The following is a 19,185-nucleotide window of genomic DNA, read 5'->3' as shown; positions in this document are numbered from 1 at the left end:
CCTTCGAGATGCCCTATACTAAGACACTTTATCTTAAAAACAATGACTTGCTCAATTTGTGTGGGCCCCTTACAGCAGTCAGGCCCAGGTAGGGAGCTCTAGCTTATCAGCATAGACTGGATCGGAATCCAGGCTCATTGTGACCAACATGTTAATTCATTGTGCCACTAGTTTCTCCCTTTGTTACATTTAAATGTCCCATTTTCAAAGACAAAATACAGTCCAGTGTTACTGAGTCATACCTAAATATGACGATATAAATGTTATAAGGATACTAAATGATTGCCGATCCATCATTCAATGCATAATGCAGTTTACGTAATTCAGGGTTCTCCACTTTTAAGCTTGGGATTTGAGGCTTTCCATCCTTTAGAACTGGCATCTCTGGCATTGAGATGTACTTCCTTAACTTGGTCATGGGTTCAGTTCTGGCCTCTTCATAATGCAGGAGAATAACCGGCTTGTTAAATCCATATTTCATCATATTCGCTTTTTGTAATTTTCTGAATAGAAAGTAATTATTTATATATTTGAATAATGCAATTTTAAATGAGGTCTGCAACTTATGGTTCACTTTACAAGCCATAACCACCTAAACTGTTGCTACATTATTGGGGTGTAGTGCAGGGGAAGGATCATGGGCTAGAAATTGTTTTGCCACATTTTTTTGGGCATGGTGGTCATGATTTGTGACTTGCCAGTGTTGATTCTGGTGAAGGTGGACAGGATGTAAATTATGTGTTGCTAGCTCATTTACCTGATAGTAGCGCTGGGCTGAGTGGCTCCCACACTGCTACCTGCCCCTGAGCTCAGCAGGGAGCCTAGCAGTGTTGTGCTGAAAGCACATGGTACAGCCAGCCTTCTGTTCTTAAAGACAGTCTGTCCCTCTTAAACGGAAGCTGCACTGAATTACAGGAGGCTACTGCTGAATGCTAAACCACAATTCTGAACAAGAAAAATGGAACGTCAGGGCAGAGAGATGGCTCCAGGGTCGTAGATGCGGTGCTGGAAGCCTGAATGGTGGAGGTGGACAGGAGGAGAGATGCTGTGGGGTACCAGGATGTCCGCAAGGACCACCCTCAGAAGGGATTGGGAGGGAGTAGCCAGGGATCTGGACTCAAGGATCTCGTAGCAGTGGCACAAGAAGTCTAATGACCTCACGTGGGTAGTCATGGTCAGTGAATTTATCTTCACATAGCATATACTACTCTGCTGCGCCAGCCTCTCATGCTTCTTAATGTACTGCACCACACCCCCATCTTGTCTACAGCACTCAGGACTTGTGCCTAACATTCAGCTACTCCACCTCACCCTCACACACCTACCAATGCTGCCAGTCTCACACCTACCTCTCACTGTCTGCACACACTTCCAGCCATTCAGCCGTGGCAGGCACATCCCCCAAACACAGTGTTACACAATGACTGACATTCTTTCCCCTTTCTTGCAGGAGGGCAATCAGCTCCAGTAGTGCCACCTACATTTGCGCTACTGATCCAAGTTTTGCACCCCCTGTGTTCGTGTCTTGTGCCCGAGAAACATAGGAACAGGCATAGACGATTCAACCCCTCGAACCTATTTTGCCATTCAGTTAGATCTTGGCCAATCTTTACCTCAATTGCATTTACCCACCCTTGGTGCATATCCCTTGATACTCTTACTTAACAAAGACCTATCAGTTTCAGTCTTGAAAGCTTCAACTGAGCCCCAGCATCCACAGCCTCTTGAGGGAGAGTTCTAGATTTTTACAATCTTTTGTGTGAAGATATGCTTCTTGATTTCAGTCCTGATTGGCCGAGCTCTAATATTAAAATCATGATCCCTTGTTCTGGATTCTTCCATCAGAGGAACTAGTTTCTCTGTGCCAACTTTACCAAACCCTTTTAACGTTTTAATCAGCTCGATGAGATTGTCTCTCAACTCAAGGGAATATAAAACAAGTTTATGTGATCCATCCTCATAATTTAATCCCTTAAGCCCTTGTCTCATTTCAGTGAATCTGTGCTGTACCCCCTTCCAAGGCCAACGTATATTTCCTGTGTCCTGATAGCTTGTGGAAGCACTAATAACTTCATTATCAAACTCTTGAAGTTTTGATGCTCTGAGGTGCCTGATATTTAGCCTCTCTGATCACACTGGTGGTTAATTTGGTCACGTCCGACTTGAGCTTCGTGGGGGAGGGGAGGAGGAAGAGGGGCCAACCACCATCTGACGATGAATAAGATTGGTGCTAAACCTGTGGGGCAAAACTAACACTGAACTTTTATTGGAGCATTCCTTCTAACTGGGCAATTGGCGCCCCAATCACAAATGAAGCTCAACTGTAAACATGTCCTTCCTGTTCTGAGAACTGAGTGGACTAAAGAGAGGAAAAAGGAGGTGAAAAGAAAGGGAAAATTAATGAAATGAGTTGGGAGAATCTCCTCAGCAACATTCCATGTGGGAGAGAGTAGGGTCTACTTTAAGCATCTTCAGTGATCATCTCCTGAGAGGCAATTCTTCTGGGTAACTTTCTAGGAAAAGCAATCAATTGGTGCATATCTTCAAGGAACCACTGTGGGTCAGTCAACCTCCTTAATCAGCTTAAGTCTCTCTCCCTCTTTCTGTAGAAGATTATTTGTTGGTCAATATCTTGACTGAGACTCCCTGTGAGCAGTTCTATTGATTGCGATTGCCAGTGCTCCTCGAGGTGAGGATTTTCAGCAGTGCAGAATTAAACATGAATATATTTTTCTACGTTTAAAGCATTCCCAGATCAAGTATAGAAGTTAGGTGCACAGTAAAGCTCCTCTGCTCCACTAACAATGCACTGTCATCCAATCGTGGAAGAGCCACACTGCTTCATCAGCTTGGGGATTCCATTTCCTTTCCGAGTGAATGCCATTGCAGGCAGTTTCCACTGGTTTAAAGAAAGAACCAGCGAGCGGTTGGTTATCTTGGAGATAGCGAATCGACCGCCCCTTATACAACCATCCAATGTTTTTCCATCTGCCTAGGACATTCTTGTCTGTGCAGCTTGAAGGCTCACCAACTTTCAAACTGCGGGTTGGCTTCAGGCCCAATTTTTCAGCGATTGGCCTACTTTGCTACTTTCATTATTCAGGGTGGTCTCGGACTTGAAATTCAGTCTTGGCTAGCTGACTGCCAGTTCCAATCCAGGGTTGCATTAGCAGCATCACGCCAATTAATGAGGGTGGGGGTTCAGTGTGGGCAGAACCTGGCTGATGTATGGTGGGAATGTGGGGCGGTTACACGAATGGACATTATCCCACTCAGTCAGGTAAGAGGGGCACAGATATGAGAGACAGAACAACTCAGGGGCTAGATGAAGATTTTAAAAAGAACTTGCATTTCTATAGCACCTTTCACAACCTCAGGACAGCCCAAAGCACTTTACAGCCAATGAAGTACTTCATGAAGAGTGGTCACTGTTGTAATGCATACAGCAAAATCCCATAAACAGCAAACTGATAATGAGAGGATAATCTCGCTTTGAGGGACAAATATTGGCCGGGACACAAGCAGAACTCAGCTGCTCTTCTTCAAAATGCTACCATGGGATTCTTTACATCCATTAGACAAGACATTGGTTTAACATTTCATCTGAAAGATGGCACCTCTGGCAGTGCAGCACCCTCTGAGTACTGCACTGGGGTATCAGCCTGGATTATGTCCTCAAGTCTCTGGAGTGGGATTTGAACTCACAACTTCCTGACCTAGGAGCGAGAGCACTAGCACTGAGTATAGCTGACTCTGATATCATTGGCACAAGTTGCATAATAACATGAGCTCCACATAAGGAATGACCACTTGGAAAAGGTAGTGGAGGGTTACCAGACCCTAGCATCATACAACAAGGTGCGGGTGGTCGTTTAAAAAGAGCGAGGTCTTATCCTCTGGCTTCCCTCCTTGAGCTGGTGGACTGCAATTTTAAATTACAGGCAGGAAAGACATCTGCCCAAAGCTGAGGGGTCCTTCATTAAATATACAGCTCATGCAGGTTGCACTATGATGACATCATCAGGCCCCAGTGCAGTATTAAAGCCAAGGCAAGGGGAGCAGCAGTGGTTTCCCCACCAGAACAAACCTGCTGGGAACTGGATCCCGGGCCAGAAGAGGCCCAGTTCATTTTACCTGGTTAAGATTTCTTTGTTTGACAGGAGCAGAAGGATTTGCTCCTCCAGGTCCCACAAGGAAACCTTGGGCCTTCCCTTCTCTGGACTTCCCCTCCTCCCCTAACAACATACTGCACACAGTTCTGGTGTCTAAATTAAGGAAAGGATTTAGAGGCATTGGAGAGGGTGCAAGAAGAATTCACAAGGATGATACCAGAACTGAGAGGTTATTATTATCAGGAAATGCTGAACAGGCTGGGTCTCTTTTCTTTAAAAAGACAGAGCTGGTGATCTGATAGTGACTACCCATTCGCTGATCCACTTAGCTGACTGCTGGGGGACGTTCTGTTGTGTCCTTGGCAATGGCCGTCTACTGCCCGAGTTCCCAGTCACGCTCCCGCCTGCCAACTGAAGATTCCCACCAGATTCCGGCAGGAGTCAAACCTACGTTGTGGCAACAAGGCTTGGAAGTTAAAAATCTCTCCAGGCTTCAGGCCTGGGTTGCCTCTCTCCAAAACTCCTCCGACTGATCCCCTTTCCCAGTAAAACACCCCTATTATCTCTGGGAAAGCAGAGGAGAAAATTGCTTAGGGATGGGGGAGGGGTTTGATTTAAGAATACCCAGTAAGTGTTGGAACAGGATCTCTACAACCTTTACAGTCACTGTGACCTTTACAGCTGTGCAGAAACCCAGACTTAGATAGCAATAATACAGTGCACGATGCACCCAAGCCTTTACAGATATTTATATCCAGGGAACTTTCTTGGGAGGAAATGATCAGCCAAATGAAGAGACACGGTTTGGGTGAGTGGAAAAACAACTGACTTTAAATATATAGAATCATAGAGTGGTCCAGAACTATCCAATTCGTTCCAGTCTCCTGCTGTTTCTCCATAGCTCTACGCGTTCTTTTCTGTTCAAGTATTTATCCGATTTCAAAGTTACGATTGAATCTGCTTCCACCTTTCAGACCATGCATGCCAGGTGCATAACAACTTACAAAGCAGAATTTTCAACTGATGGTCCCTGGTGAAATGGCGGGACCATTAGCAGGTTGGGAATATGTTGAACTCTGTGGCGGGTTGGCTCTTTAACTAGCCATGGCATTGGCATCCCAACTGGGTACCCCAGCCAATAAGGGAGGATGGGTGGGATAATGCGTCAATTCTGCCAAAGGAAGGATTTCGAATTAAAGTGCCCCTGGTATGGGGTACAATGGGTCAATTGGACATGGAGTTCTGAGGCTGCAGCAACCAGAGGAATGGAGAGGAGACATGGGATTGCTGTCCCCCAGGGGTCTTACTCTTACCTGGACAATCTGAGAGGCTACAATGAGGTAATCCTTCCCAAGGACAGGAGGAAGAGACAATCTCCCCAACGAAGCAGGCATGGATGGAAGTGGCTGAGGAGGTCAGCAGCAGGAGTGTGGTCTCAACGACCTGGAGAAAGGCACCAATAGGATCCAGGACCTCAGGAGGGTGGGAAAGGCGAGTGGCGTGGTCATTTCAGGTGCCAAGCCCCATACTCTGAGGGCTGAATTTAGTGAGCACATTTGGAGCAGGAATGGAGGTGTGGTGGGGGGGGGGGGTGGTGGTGGTGGGGAGTGGAAATGTGACGATGTGACGTCCGTTTCGGATTTAGTCAGCGGTAGGAAAGCACCAAGGTGACGTCGCCGTCCAGAAACGACAGGTGCAAATTCTAGAACAGTAGTGCAGAGGGGAACAGGGGGGAGCGGAGGCCATTGTTGGACTGCAGTGCAGTACAGTCTGCCCGGGTGGGCTTGGTCTCGGGTGGTCTCCAGTGTGGGGGGGGGGGGGGCGGGGTGGGGGCAGGGGGCTCGGTTTTGGGTGTTCTGCAAGGGGGGGCTCAGTTTCAGGTGGCAGTGCTGGTGCCCATACAGTTGTGTGAGAGGGTCGGCTAGAAGCAAGGGTGGGCACGGAGAGCCATTAGCAAGTCTGCTGAGAGAAGGAGCAAAGGCGAAGTTGCCAAGGCAGGTTCATCTCTGCAAGGACAGCGTTCTGGAGGCCTACTGATCCCTGGCATGGGTCTCATACACCCTGTCTTTGTGGACCCCTGTGGCATGATACAGTGCCTCCGATGGAGGGTGGGCCAGGAGGCAGCTTTGCCTGCCCGTGAAGCTCTACGATGTGAGTGACAGCAGCTGGCCATGCCAAGAAGGGCCGACCTGTGCCAGAGAGTGTACCGGATTCGAATCAGCTACCTCCAAATGTCTGAGCAGCATTGTCAGTGAAGACTACAGCTCTCCAGGAGGCCATCACTGACTTATGTGCCCTGCTGCAGGACGAGTTGCGACCTATGGGATTCGGTAGTCACTCTACGCCCATGACCCTGAAGATCACTGTGGCACTTAACTTTTACACATCTGGATCATTCCAAGGATCCACCGGGGACATGTGTGGGGTCTCCCAGGCAGCACCCACTGCTACATCAAGGAGGTAACCAATGCCCTGTTCAAGAGAGCCGGCGACTATATGCACTACTGGACTGACCCTGACAGTCAAGCCGAGAGGGCCACTGGATTCAGGACCATTACTGGATTTCCCCGGGTGCAAGGTGTGATAGATTGTACACATGTGCCCATCAAGGCTCCAACGGACCAGCCTTCATCAACAGGAAGGGCTTTCATTCCATCAACGTTCAACTGGTATTTCTTGCAGGTGTGTGCCCACTTCCCGGGTAGCAGCCATGATGAAAACGTACTCCGACAGTCCCAGGTGCTGCAGCTTTTCAGTCTCCCCATTCGCCTTCAGCAATGGATTCTCAGGGACGAGAGCTACCCATTGAAGACATGGCTACGCACGCCTGTGAGCAATCCTCACACTGAAGCAGAGGAGAGGCACAACACCTACCACAGCTCCACCTGAGCGACCACCAAACAGGCCATTGGGCTGCTGAAGATGAGATTCCTTTGCCTGGATTGACTGGTGGAGCCCTGCAGTATGCCCCAGCGAGGGTCTCACGTATCATGGTGGTCTGCTGTGCTTTGCACAATCTAGCACTGCAGAGCGGGGAGGCCTTGCATGATGATCACATGATTGAATGCCTATCCTCAACCAATGAGGAGGATGCGGAAGAGGCAGCACAGGATCTTGAACCCCTCGCACCGTAGGCTGGGCACCTTGAACAACGGGCCAGGGAGGCAAGAGACAGTCTTATACTTACCCGCTTCCAGCACCTTGATGGCATCTCAGAGTAAAATCAATGAAGACTCACCTCAATGCATTCAGTCTGACGCCTCTTTTCGACATGTCTTCCAGGCCTAGCACCCAGATTAACCATGTGCAATGGCACATGGGAGACGCTAATCAAATGAGGACTGTGTCTACACTGCCAGCCACTAAGGGGGAAGGGGGAAGTCAGCAGCTCACAGTTAAGGCATGAAAGAATAAGCATTTCCTGCAATCCAAATTAATTTCAAACACAAAAGTACTTGATAAGAGAAAAGAAACTGCAAATGTCAAACACCCATGAAACGCCAAGTGTGTCTAGTTAATTTTCTTTATAAATTTCTGAGTGTTTCTACGAGGTGTAACACCTACGTTAGCAGCTGGGATGGAGGCAGACTGCTGATCACGCTGCCCCTTTGCCTGTGATGATTTCGGCGGGTGTCCTCTACCTGCTGGAGGCCTGGAGGGTCCCAGCTGCCTGAGGGTTTCCTGCACAGATGCAGGACTCTCCTCAGGCATCACAGCTACTGGAGCTGGACTCACTGGTGGAGGGGCTGAGCAGCCACTGTCCACACTCAGAGCGCCCTGAGGGGAGCCCCCAGCTGTGGAGATCAGCCTCTTCTCCTCGCTTTCAAGGCTCAGTTGAATCTCCCTGCTGACCAGAAAAGGACGAGGAGCTGGAGAAGACACCAGGATCGTCATCCTTCTCTCACCTTGCCACTGCTACATAAAGCTCATGGCCAAGGTGATCGTTTGCAGGTCTTGCGCGTATCTGTGGGATCTGGTTCTCCATGAGGGTCATTAACCTCTCGATGGAGGAAGCCATGCGCTCACATGAAACACGGCAGCAGTCATGGCATGGATGGACTCCTCCACCGTCTGCTCATGGCTGTGCATGGCCTCCAGCATCTCCACCAGATGTTGCCTTACCTCTCTCTGCAACTCCAGCATGCCCTGTGCTGTAACTCCAGAGGCTCATCATCAGCCTGGAGCTCAGGATAGGCCTTTCCACCCACAGTCCACCGACTGTCAGAGGCCTCGGCTGTCTCAACCTCAGCCAGCTGCTCGGGCGCATGTGGTGCTCTCACCAGCTTGTGACCCTGAATCTAGAGCATGTGCAGAAACCCACCGAGGTGAAAATATCTGCGCTGGTGGATGGTGCAGGAGAGTCATGTGATGGTGCAACCTCTGACTGCTCCTCCTCAGAGGATGAAAGATCTTCTTCCCCTGCTAATGGAGTCTCCTGTGGATGCCAACCTGCATGAGAGAAGACAAACATGTGTGGGTTAGGCTGTGCAGATCTCTACATGTCAACCATGTGTGATGTGGATCTCCAGAAGTGATCTGTATGTTGATGGAAGGCAATCCTCACCCTCTTCCACGGAGACTCCAGTCTCACCATCCACTATTGAACGTCTGCCCTGGATCCCTGCTAGCTCCAGTGGCCCCTCCTCTGCTGTAGAGAGAGGCCTGATGTCGGGGATTCCTCCACCAGTCCGCGATGTCTCCCTGCTGTTATGACTCCTCTTGTTCTGCAAGTGGAAAGTGGGAGATAAGATCCTGTAGTTTTCTCTTTTCAGGGAAGTATGTAGTGTGCCTTTAAGGCTGTAACATGATTAGTACTGCTTTAAGGCAATAAGCTCCAGGGACTGTGAGCCAAAGTGCATTTTTTGGTTACCCGGCAACAGCCATTCAGAGAACATGAGATACAATGTTGCTGATTGGCATTTGAAACTAGCTGAAAAACTGGCTTTTGAGACAGTTAACAGACAGATACACAGAGAGCTGTTCTGCCAGCATCTACTGAAGGAAATAGAGGTCTCTCTCTCAGTTTACTTAAACCCTGTTTATTATACTCTCAGAATACTGATTAGTCAAGCCAGATTAATTTCTTAAAATAAAATAACTAATGACTTTAACTACTGAACTGTAATTGCTGAATTCATCGCTGGAAGAAGAAGAGCTTAACTTCAACTGATGAACTAGACTACGGACTGTTCTACTGTTGAAGAACCTCTTTTTTCCCATCGGATGGCTGTGAGGACGTCAAGCAACCTTGGACTGTTTTACATTGGAAGATTCACTTCGGCAGGAGCTGAAATCTGCAAGGACACTATTTTTTTCGATTTTAAATGTTGATTATATCCTAGCAGTGTTTAAGAATTTAGTATCTCTAATTAAACAGTTAATTTGTTGATCAAAAGACACCTGGTTTGGTTAGCTTCATTCGGGGGTTAATTTTTTAAAAATTCATTCAGGGATGTGGGTGTCGCTGGCTAGGCCAGCATTTATTGCCCATCCCTAATTGCCCTTGAGAAGGTGGTGGTGAGCTGCCTTCTTGAACCACTGCAGTCCATTTGGGGTAGGTACACCCACAGTGCTGTTAGGAAGGGAGTTCCTGGAATTTGACCCAGCGACAGTGAAGGAACGGCGATATAGTTCCAAGTCAGGATGGTGTGTGACTTGGAGGGGAACTTGCAGGTGGTGGTGTTCCCATGTATTTGCTGCCCTTGTCCTTCTAGTTGGTAGAGGTCGTGTATTTGGAAGGTGCTGTCTAAGCAGCCTTGGTGCGTTGCTGCAGTGCATCTTGTAGATGGTACACACTGCTGCCACTGTGCGTTGGTGGTGGAGGGAGTGAATGTTTGCAGATGGGGTGCCAATCAAGCGGGCTGCTTTGTCCTGGAAGGTGTCGAGCTTCTTGAGTGTTGTTGGAGCTGCACCCATCCAGGCAAGTGGAGATTATTTCATCACACTCCTGACTTGTGCCTTGTAGATGGTGGACAGGCTTTGGGGAGTCAGGAGGTGAGTTACTCGCCTCAGGATTCCTAGCCTCTGACCTGCTCTTGTAGCCACGGTATTTATATGGCTACTCCAGTTCAGTTTCTGGTCAATGGTAGCCCCGAGGATGTTGATAGTGGGGGATTCAGCGATGGTAATGCTGTTGAATGTCAAGGGGAGATGGTTAGATTCTCTCTTGTTGGAGATGGTCATTACCTGGCACTTGTGTGGCTCGAATGTTACTTGCCACTTATCAGCCCAAGCCTGAATATTGTCCAGGTCTTGCTGCATTTCTACACGGACTGCTTCAGTATCTGGGGAGTCACGAATGGTGCTGAACATTGTGCAATCATCAGCGAACATCCCCACTTCTGACCTTATGATTGAAGGAAGGTCATTGATGAAGCAGCTGAAGATGGTTGGGCCTAGGACACTACCCTGAGGAACTCCTGCAGTGATGTCCTGGAGCTCAGATGATTGACCTCCAACAACCACAACCATCTTCCTTTGCGCTAGGTATGACTCCAGCCAGCGGAGGCTTTTCCCCCTGATTCCCATTGACCTCAGTTTTGCTAGGGCTCCTTGATGCCATACTCGGTCAAATGTTGCCTTGATGTCAAGGGCAGTCACTCTCACCTCACGTCTTGAGTTCAGCTCTTTTGTCTATGTTTGAACCAAGGCTGTAATGAGGTCAGGAGCTGAGTGGCCCTGGCGGAACCCAAACTGAGCGTCACTGAGCAGGTTATTGCTAAGCAAGTGCCGCTTGATGGCACTGTTGATGACACCTTCCATCACTTTACTGATGATTCAGAGTAGGCTGATGGGGCGATAATTGGCTGGGTTGGACTTGTCCTGCTTTTCTTTGTGTACAGGACATACTTGGGCAATTTTCCACATTGCAGGGTAGATGCCAGTGTTGTAGCTGTACTGGAACAGCTTGGCTAGGGGTGCGGCAAGTTCTGGAGCACAGGTCTTCAGTACTATTGCCGGAATATTGTCAGGGCCCATAGCTTTTGCAGTATCCAGTGCCTTCAGTCGTTTCTTGATATCACGCGGAGTGAATCAAATTGGCTGAAGTCTGGCATCTGTGATGCTGGGGACTTCAGGAGGAGGCCGAGATGGATCATGAACTCGGCACTTCTGGCTGAAGATTGTTGCAAATGCTTCAGCCTTATCTTTCGCACTGATGTGCTGGGCTCCCCCATCATTGAGGATGGGGATATTTGTGGAGCCACCTCCTCCAGTTAGTTGTTTAATTGTCCGCCACCGTTCATGGCTGGATGTGGCAGGACTGCAGACCTTAGATCTGATCCATTGGTTATGGGATCGATTAGCTCTGTCTATCGCATGCTGCTTATGCAGTTTGGCACGCAGATAGTCCTGTGTTGTAGCTTCACCAGGTTGACACCTCATTTTGAGGTATGCCTGGTGCTGCTACTGGTATGCCCTCCTGCACTCTTCATTGAACCAGGGTTGGTCTCCTGGCTTGATGGTAATGGTAGAGTGGGGGATATGCCAGGCCATGAGGTTACAGATTGTGGTTGAGTGCAACTCTGCTGCTGCTGATGGCCCACAGTGCCTCATGGATTCCCAGTTTTGCATTGCTAGATCTGTTCAAAATCTATCCCATTTAGCACGGTGATAGTGCCACACAACACGATGGAGGGTATCCTCAATGTGAAGGCGGGACTTCGTCTCCACAAGGACTGTGCGGTGGTCACTCCGACCAATACAGTCATGGACAGAAGCATCTGCGGCAGGCAGATTGGTGAGGACAAGGTCAAGTATGTTTTTCCCTCGTGTTGGTTCCCTCACCACCTGCCGCAGACCCAGTCTAGCAGATATGTCCTTTAGGACTCGGCCAGCTCGGTCAGTTGTGGTGCTACCGAGCCACTCTTGGTGATGGACATTGAAGTCCCCCACCCAGAGTACATTTTGTGCACTTGCCACCCTCAGTGCTTACTCCAAGTGGCATTCAACATGGAGGAGTACTGAGACATCAGCTGAGGGAGGGCGGTAGGTGGTAATCAGTAGGAGGTTACCTTGCCCATGTTTGACCTGATGCCATGAGACTTCATGGGGTCCGGAGTCAATGTTGAGGACTCTCAGGGCAACTCCCTCCCTACTGTATACCACTGTGCCACCACCTTTGCTGAGTCTGTCCTGCCGGTGGGACAGGACATATCCGGGGATGGTGATGGCAGTGTCTGTGACATTGTCTGTAAGGTATGATTCCGTGAGTATGACTATGTCAGGCTGTTGCTTGACTAGTCTGTGGGACAGCTCTCCCAACTTTGGCACAAGCCCCCAGATGTTAGTAAGGAGGACTTTGCAGGGTCGACAGGGCTGGGTTTGCCATTGTCGTTTCCGGTGCCTAGGTCGAGGCCGGGTGGTCCGTCCGGTTTCATTCCTTTTTGTTGACTTCGTAGCGGTTAGGTACAACTGAGTGGCTTGCTAGTTCATTTCAGAGGGCATGTAAGAGTTAACCACATTGCTGTGGATCTGGAGTCACATGTAGGCCAGACCAGGTAAGGACAGCAGATTTCCTTCCCTAAAGGACATTAGTGAACCAGATGGGTTTTTACAACAATCGACAATGGTTTCATGGCCATCATTAGACTAGCTTTAATTCCAGATTTATTGATTAAATTCAATTCCACCTTCTGCTGTGGTGGGATTCGTACCCATGTCCCCAGAGAAATACCCTGGGTCTCTGAGTTACGAGTCCAGTGATAATACCACTACGCCACTGCCTACCCTTACTAGATGGTCAATTTGGCTATGGTTTTCTTTAATTTGGAAAGTTTAAAGTGATATGTTAGGTGATCTGTGGAGGGATGGGACTGAATCAACAGTGCGTTGCTCCCACCACAATCAGAATCTTATCTTTTGATTGAGGGCTTTGACTTGAGTGGTCGGTTGTAATAATAGTCATACTTCACAGAGAGATCGACATGACAGTTCTTCTAATGGCAGCCCCTGGTCCTCTACTGGGGTTTCCTATAGCTCATCCTCCCGTCAGCTCTCGGGGGAGTTAATGGGGATGAGCTGTGAAAGAGGCTGAGAAACAGCCATGCATCTGTCAAGATGAGGTGATGCTTAACCCCCTTTGCCAGTGCCTTTGTGGTGCTTCCCTTCCCATGTCCCACTGACTCCCATGTAGCCACATGCAATCCCTAAAAAGGAGAGAGGCATGGAGTAGTCACCTTGGCAGAATGAAGGAGGTCATTGACCCTCTTGCAGCACTGAATCCATGTTCGGGGCTGACCCCACGGCTGCTGACCTCCTCTGCGATCTCCATCCAGGCTTGCATGGTCAGGCAGAAGGAACTCTCCTTGCCATCGCTGGAGAAGAGGACCTTTCCCTTGCAGCCTGGTGAAGAATTTCGAGGAAGGCATCGCTAAACTGTGGGACCACCCAGTGTCGTCCTTCAGTCATGGTCGCTTCAGGCTTGCATTCAGCTCCTTGCCTATTAGGCAGCAGAGGCAGCAGACGGGGTTCTGGGGCAGCAGAGGACATTCAGGAAGGCAGTTATTTAATCCAGGCAGGAGTGATTGCAGGGCTGGCAGCCCTTTAAATATGGCACCAACACCTGCTCTGGAGTCATCTGACACCATATTTGGTGCCTCGAGTCATTGAAACATAGAAACACAGAAAATAGGAGCAGCAGTAGACTATTCAGCCCTTTGAGCCTGCTCCGCTATTCATTATGATCATGGCTGATCATCCAACTCAGTAACCTGTTCCTGCTTTCCCCCAATATCCTTTGATCCCTTGAAACCCAAGAGCTATATCTAACTCCTTCTTGAAAACATACAATGTTTTGGCCTCAGCTGCTTTTTGTGGTAGTGAATTCCACAGGTTGACCACTCTCTGGGTGAAGATATTTCTCCTCATCTCAGTCCTGAAAGGTTTACCCGTATCCTTAGACTATGACCCCGGGTTCTGGACTCCCCCACCATCGGGAACATACTTCCTGCATCTACCCTGTCAAGTCCTGTTCGAATTTTATAGGTTTCTAAGAGATCCCCCCTCACTCTTCTGAACTCTAGCGAATATAATCCTAACCGACTCAATCTCTCAGTCCCGCCATCCCAGGAATCAGTCTGGTAAACCTTCGCTGCACTCCCTCTATAGCAAGAACATCCTTCCTCAGATAAGGAGTCCAAAACTGAATGCAATATTCCAGGTGTGACCTCACCAAGGCCCTGTATAATTGCAGCAAGACATCCCTGCTCCTGTACTCGAATCCTCTCGCTATGAGGCCAAAATACCATTTGCCTTTTTTACCACCTGTTGCACCTGCATGCTTACCTTCAGCTACTGGTGTACGAGAACACCCAGGTCTCGTTGCATATTCCCCTCTCTCAGTTTATAGCCGTTCAGATAATAATCTGCATTCCTGTTTTTGCTACCAAAGTGGATAACCTCACATTTATCCACATTATACTGCATCTGCCATGCATTTTCCCACTCACTCAACTTGTCCAAATCAGCCTGAAGCCTCTCTGCATCCTCCTCACAACTCACCCTCCCACCCACTTTTGTGTCATCTGCAAATTTGGAGATATTACATTTAATTCCCTCATCTAAATCATTAATATATATTGTGGATAGCTGGGGTCCTAGCACTGATCCCTGCAGTACCCAACTAGTCACTGCCTGCCATTTGAAAAAAGACCCATTTATTCCTACTCTTTGTTTCCTGTCTGCCAACCAATTTTCTATCCATCGCAAACAACTATCCCCAATCCCATGCGCTTTAATTTTACATGCTAATCTCTTATGTGGGACTTTGTCGAAAGCCTTCTGAAAGTCCAAATAAACCACATCCACTGGCTCCCCCTCATCAACTCTTCTAGTTACATCCTCAAAGAATTCTAGTAGATTTGTCAAGCATGATTTCCCTTTCGTAAATCCATGCTGACTCTGTCCAATTCTCCCACTGTCTCCAAGTGCTATGTTATAAAATCTTTGATAATGGACTCTAGAATTTTTCCCACTACCGACGTCAGGCTGACTGGTCTATATTTCCCTGTTTTCTCTCCATCTCCCTTTTTAAATAATGGGGTTACATTAGCTACCCTCCAATCTGTCGGAACTGTTCCAGAGTCAATAGAATCTTGGAAGATGACCACCAATGCATCCACTATTTCTAGGGCCACTTCCTTAAATAGATGTAGATTATCAGACCCTGGGGATTTATCGGCCTTCAATCCCATCAATTTCCCCAATACTATTTCTCTACTCATACTGATTTCCTTCAGTTCCTCTCTCTCACTAAACCCTGTGTTCCCCAACATTTCTGATATGATATTTGTGTCCTCCTTTGTGAAGACAGAACCAAAGTATGCATTTAGTCGATCAGCCATTTCTTTGTTCCCCATAATAAATTCCCCTGTTTCTGACGATAAAGGACCTACATTTGTCCTCACCTATCTTTTTCTTTTCACATACCTATAGAAACTTTTGCAGTCAGTTTTTATGTTCCCCGCAAGCTTACTCTCGTTCTCTAATTTCCCCTTCTTAATCAATCCCTTGGTCCTCCTTTGCTGAATTCTATACTGCTGCCAATCCTCAGGTCTGTTGTTTTTTCTGGCAAATTTCTATGCCTCTTCCTTGGATCTAATGCTATCTCTAATTTCCCTTGTAAGCCATGGTTTGGCTACCTTTCCCGTTTTACTTTTGCGCCAGACAGGAATAAACAATTGTTGCAGTTCATCTGTGTGCTCTTTCAATGTTTGCCATTGCCTATCCACCGTTATCCTTTTAAGTAACGTTTCCCAATCCATCATGGCCAACTTGCGCCTCATACCTTCATTAAGGTTCAGGACCCTTGTCTCAGAATCAACTACATCACTCTCCATCTTGATGAAGAATTCTATCATATTATGGTCGCTCATCCCCAAGGTGTCTCGCAGAAACTAGATTGTCAATTATTCCTCTCTCATTACACAATACCCAGTGTAGCATGGCATGTTCTCTAGTTGGTTCCTCAACGTATTGGCCCAGAAAACCATTCCGTATACACTCCATGAATTCCTCCTCTACGGTATTGTGACTAATTTGATTTGCCCAATCTATATGCAGATGAAAGTCACCCATAATTACAGATGTTACTTTATCGCATGCGTCTCTAATTTCCTGTTTAATGCCATTCCCAACATTACCACTACAGTTTGGGGTTTTATGTACAACCCCCACGAACGTTTTTTGCCCCTTAGTGTTTCTCAGCTCTACCCATACAGATTCCACATCGTCAGAGCTAATATCCTTCCTCACTATTGCATTAATTTCCTCTTTAATCAGCAATGCAACTCCACCACCTTTTACTTTTTGTCTGTCCTTCCTAAATACTGAATACCCCTGGATGTTCATTTCCCATCCTTGGTCACCCTGCAGCCATGTCTCCGAAATACCGACTATATCATACCCATTTACATCTATTTGCGCGATTAATTCATCCACTTTATTGCGAATGCTCCGCGCATTAAGGCACAAAGCATTAAAGCTTGTCTTTTTAACATTACTTGTCCCCTTCCCACTATTTTTCACTGTGGCCCTGTTTAATTCTGGCCCTTGATTTCTCTGCCTATCACTTTTCTTATTCCCCTTACTGTCTTTTGTTCTTGTCCTTGATCCCCCTTCCTCTGACTCCTTGCAAAGGTTCCCATTCCCCTGCCATTTTTGTTTAAACTTTCCCCAACCACTCTAGCAAATACTCCCCCTCGGACATCAGTCCCGGTCCTGCCCAGGTGCAACCCATCCAGTTTGTACTGGTCCCACCTCCCCCAGAACCGGTCCCAATGTCCCAGGAATCTAAAACCCTCCCTCTCACACCATCTCTTCAGCTATGTATTCATCTGATATATCCTGCTATTTCTACTCTGACTAGCACGTGGCACTGGTAGTAATCCTGAGATCGCTACCTTTCAGGTCCTACTTTTCAACTTACTTCATAACTCCCTATATTCTGCTTTTAGGACCTCATCCTTTTTTTTTAACCTATGTCGTTTGTACCAATGTGTACCATGACCACTGGCTGTTCACCCTCCCTCTTCAGAATGTCCTGTAACCGCTCTGAGACATCCTTGACCCTCGCACTAGGGAGGCAACATACCATCCTGGAGTCTCGTTTGCGGCCACAGAAACGCCTATCTATTCCCCTTACAATTGAATCCCCTATAACTATTGCATTCCCACACTTTTTACTCCACCACTTCCTGCACGCATGCTGGTCCCGGGCACTGGAAATGTTCCCGGCTTCCCACATAGAGCACGAGGAGCATACCACGGCTTTGAGCGCTCCTGCCATGGCTTAACCCTTTAAATTAAACCTTTTGGAAGATGCTTAATATCAAATAATATCAATTACTCTAGGGGCCTTCTTACCTGGTGCTCATTACTACCTAACTCCTTCAGAAACACTACTTACTACATAAGAAAATAAACTGTAGACCTTTCTTACCTTGGTTACTAAGACAGCTATTTAGATCAAAGAACAAAGAACAAAGAAAATTACAGCACAGGAACAGGCCCTTCGGCCCTCCAAGCCTGCGCCGATCCAGATCCTCTATCTAAACATATTTTCTAAGGGTCTGTATCTCTTTGCTTCCTGCTCATTCATGTATCCATTCCCTAACAACAGTTACTCACCAACCAATCACCTTGCAGCTTTCCTGTGATGTCACTGTTGATGTTTTTTTCAAACACTCCGGCGCGCCTGGACTGTGTCTGTGTTTATCCTCTCCTCGGTCGGTGATTCTCCCCGCAGGTCCGCTCCACTCCGTTCGGCTCCCGGAAGGTAAGTAACCAGCTCGCGATCCTTGGCCTCTATTTATCCTCTCCTCGGTCGGTGATACTCCCTGCAGGTTCGCTCTGCTCCTGGAAGGTAATCTCGCCCCCAGTTTGTAATTAGCTGGTCCCCTTGCCCCCACTATTATAATTGGTCACTCACCGCGTGATCACGGTGGGATGGCTGCACATGTACTGAGCAGCGATGGTGCCCACTTCCAGGTCCACTGCCGGGACCTGTGACGGGCTCACTAAATCCAACCCTGACTTTCCCAGCATTCTTCTGCACAACATTCCTCAGAACAACGTACCTTGCAGTTCCACTCATTCCTGTCTCTCAACACCATCTGAGCAGCCAACACTCACATGCACCTTCATCCTATTGCCCTCTTGCAGCCATGCCTCATAGTCACCCTCCACAACTGTTGTCCTTCCCTGCTACTCACACAAGCCAGTGCTAACACTCATAACTCTCTGCTTTCTCTGCTTGCAGAAGATGAGAGCACACAATCTTGGTGAGAGGCAGAGGCCTGGGAAGTGACAGGCCCTTGACAACCATTGGCAATGCGTGTCTACTTAGTCTACTCAGAAAAAGTCGGAGCCTCCTGAGACATTGATGCTCATACGTGTACAGAGAGCTGACCCGCTGCCTGTAGACCCTCTGTTGGGGTCTTGTCTCCTTCCAGCTGGATCCGTGTGTCCATCCCCTCTGTCCTGTGGAGTGACATGTGCTGTTGCTTCAGCTGCTGGAGCTGTTGGTGCTGCACCTCCTGTTACTCATCAGAGGTGCAAGATAGAGCTCAAAAAGCTGATCCCATGCCATGGTGAAGGGGGGGGGGGGGTGGATATCAGGAAGTGCAGCTGAAGGTGAGTGAAGTGCTAGACAGGTGAAGTGACCTCCAAGAAGTTGGCAGTCACCTGTCAAGCAGTGAAATCACTCTCTGAGAAGTAATGCTGTGAGCAGCAGCCTCTCACCTGGCCATGGCTGCAGCTCTTCAGTTTCACTGATTAAAGGCTTCCCAGCCTGTCAGTTTCACTGAAGAAACATTTCTTGCTGTGCCCTCACAGTTTGTCACAGCTTGGGAAATAGATGGGCTGACTGTTAAAGCCAGAATGGGTGGTTAAAACAGCAGCTGATGACTTATTTGAATATTTAAATGCTTTACCCAACAGCTCCAAAGGGGTTCCCTGCTCACCTTAAAACCTGCCCTGGAAGTGGGCGGGATTTTGTCGGGATCCCGACCCGATATCACTTTTAGGTGATTTAATTCCCCCCACACACCTGAACTGGCATCCCCTTGCCCCCACC

At 48.0% G+C, this 19,185-nt stretch overlaps 1 protein-coding gene across 1 annotated transcript in view; it reads right to left on the bottom strand.

Annotated features, from left to right (window-relative positions):
* The window catches only part of LOC137384913 (uncharacterized protein C3orf20-like), a 190,954-nt gene that overhangs the window by 105,269 nt on the left and 66,500 nt on the right, over positions 1-19,185 (bottom strand). Inside the window, exon 5 of the mRNA XM_068059621.1 lies at positions 276-503. Coding sequence (XP_067915722.1) covers positions 276-503 — 228 coding nt within the window. The remainder of the gene's footprint in view (positions 1-275; positions 504-19,185) is intronic.

The sequence above is a fragment of the Heterodontus francisci genome, chromosome 27 (assembly GCF_036365525.1).
Source record: "Heterodontus francisci isolate sHetFra1 chromosome 27, sHetFra1.hap1, whole genome shotgun sequence".
Classification (NCBI taxonomy): Eukaryota; Metazoa; Chordata; class Chondrichthyes; order Heterodontiformes; family Heterodontidae; genus Heterodontus; species Heterodontus francisci.
The sequence above is the reverse complement of the archived record's forward strand: the minus strand, read 5'-3'. Positions and strand labels throughout refer to the sequence as shown.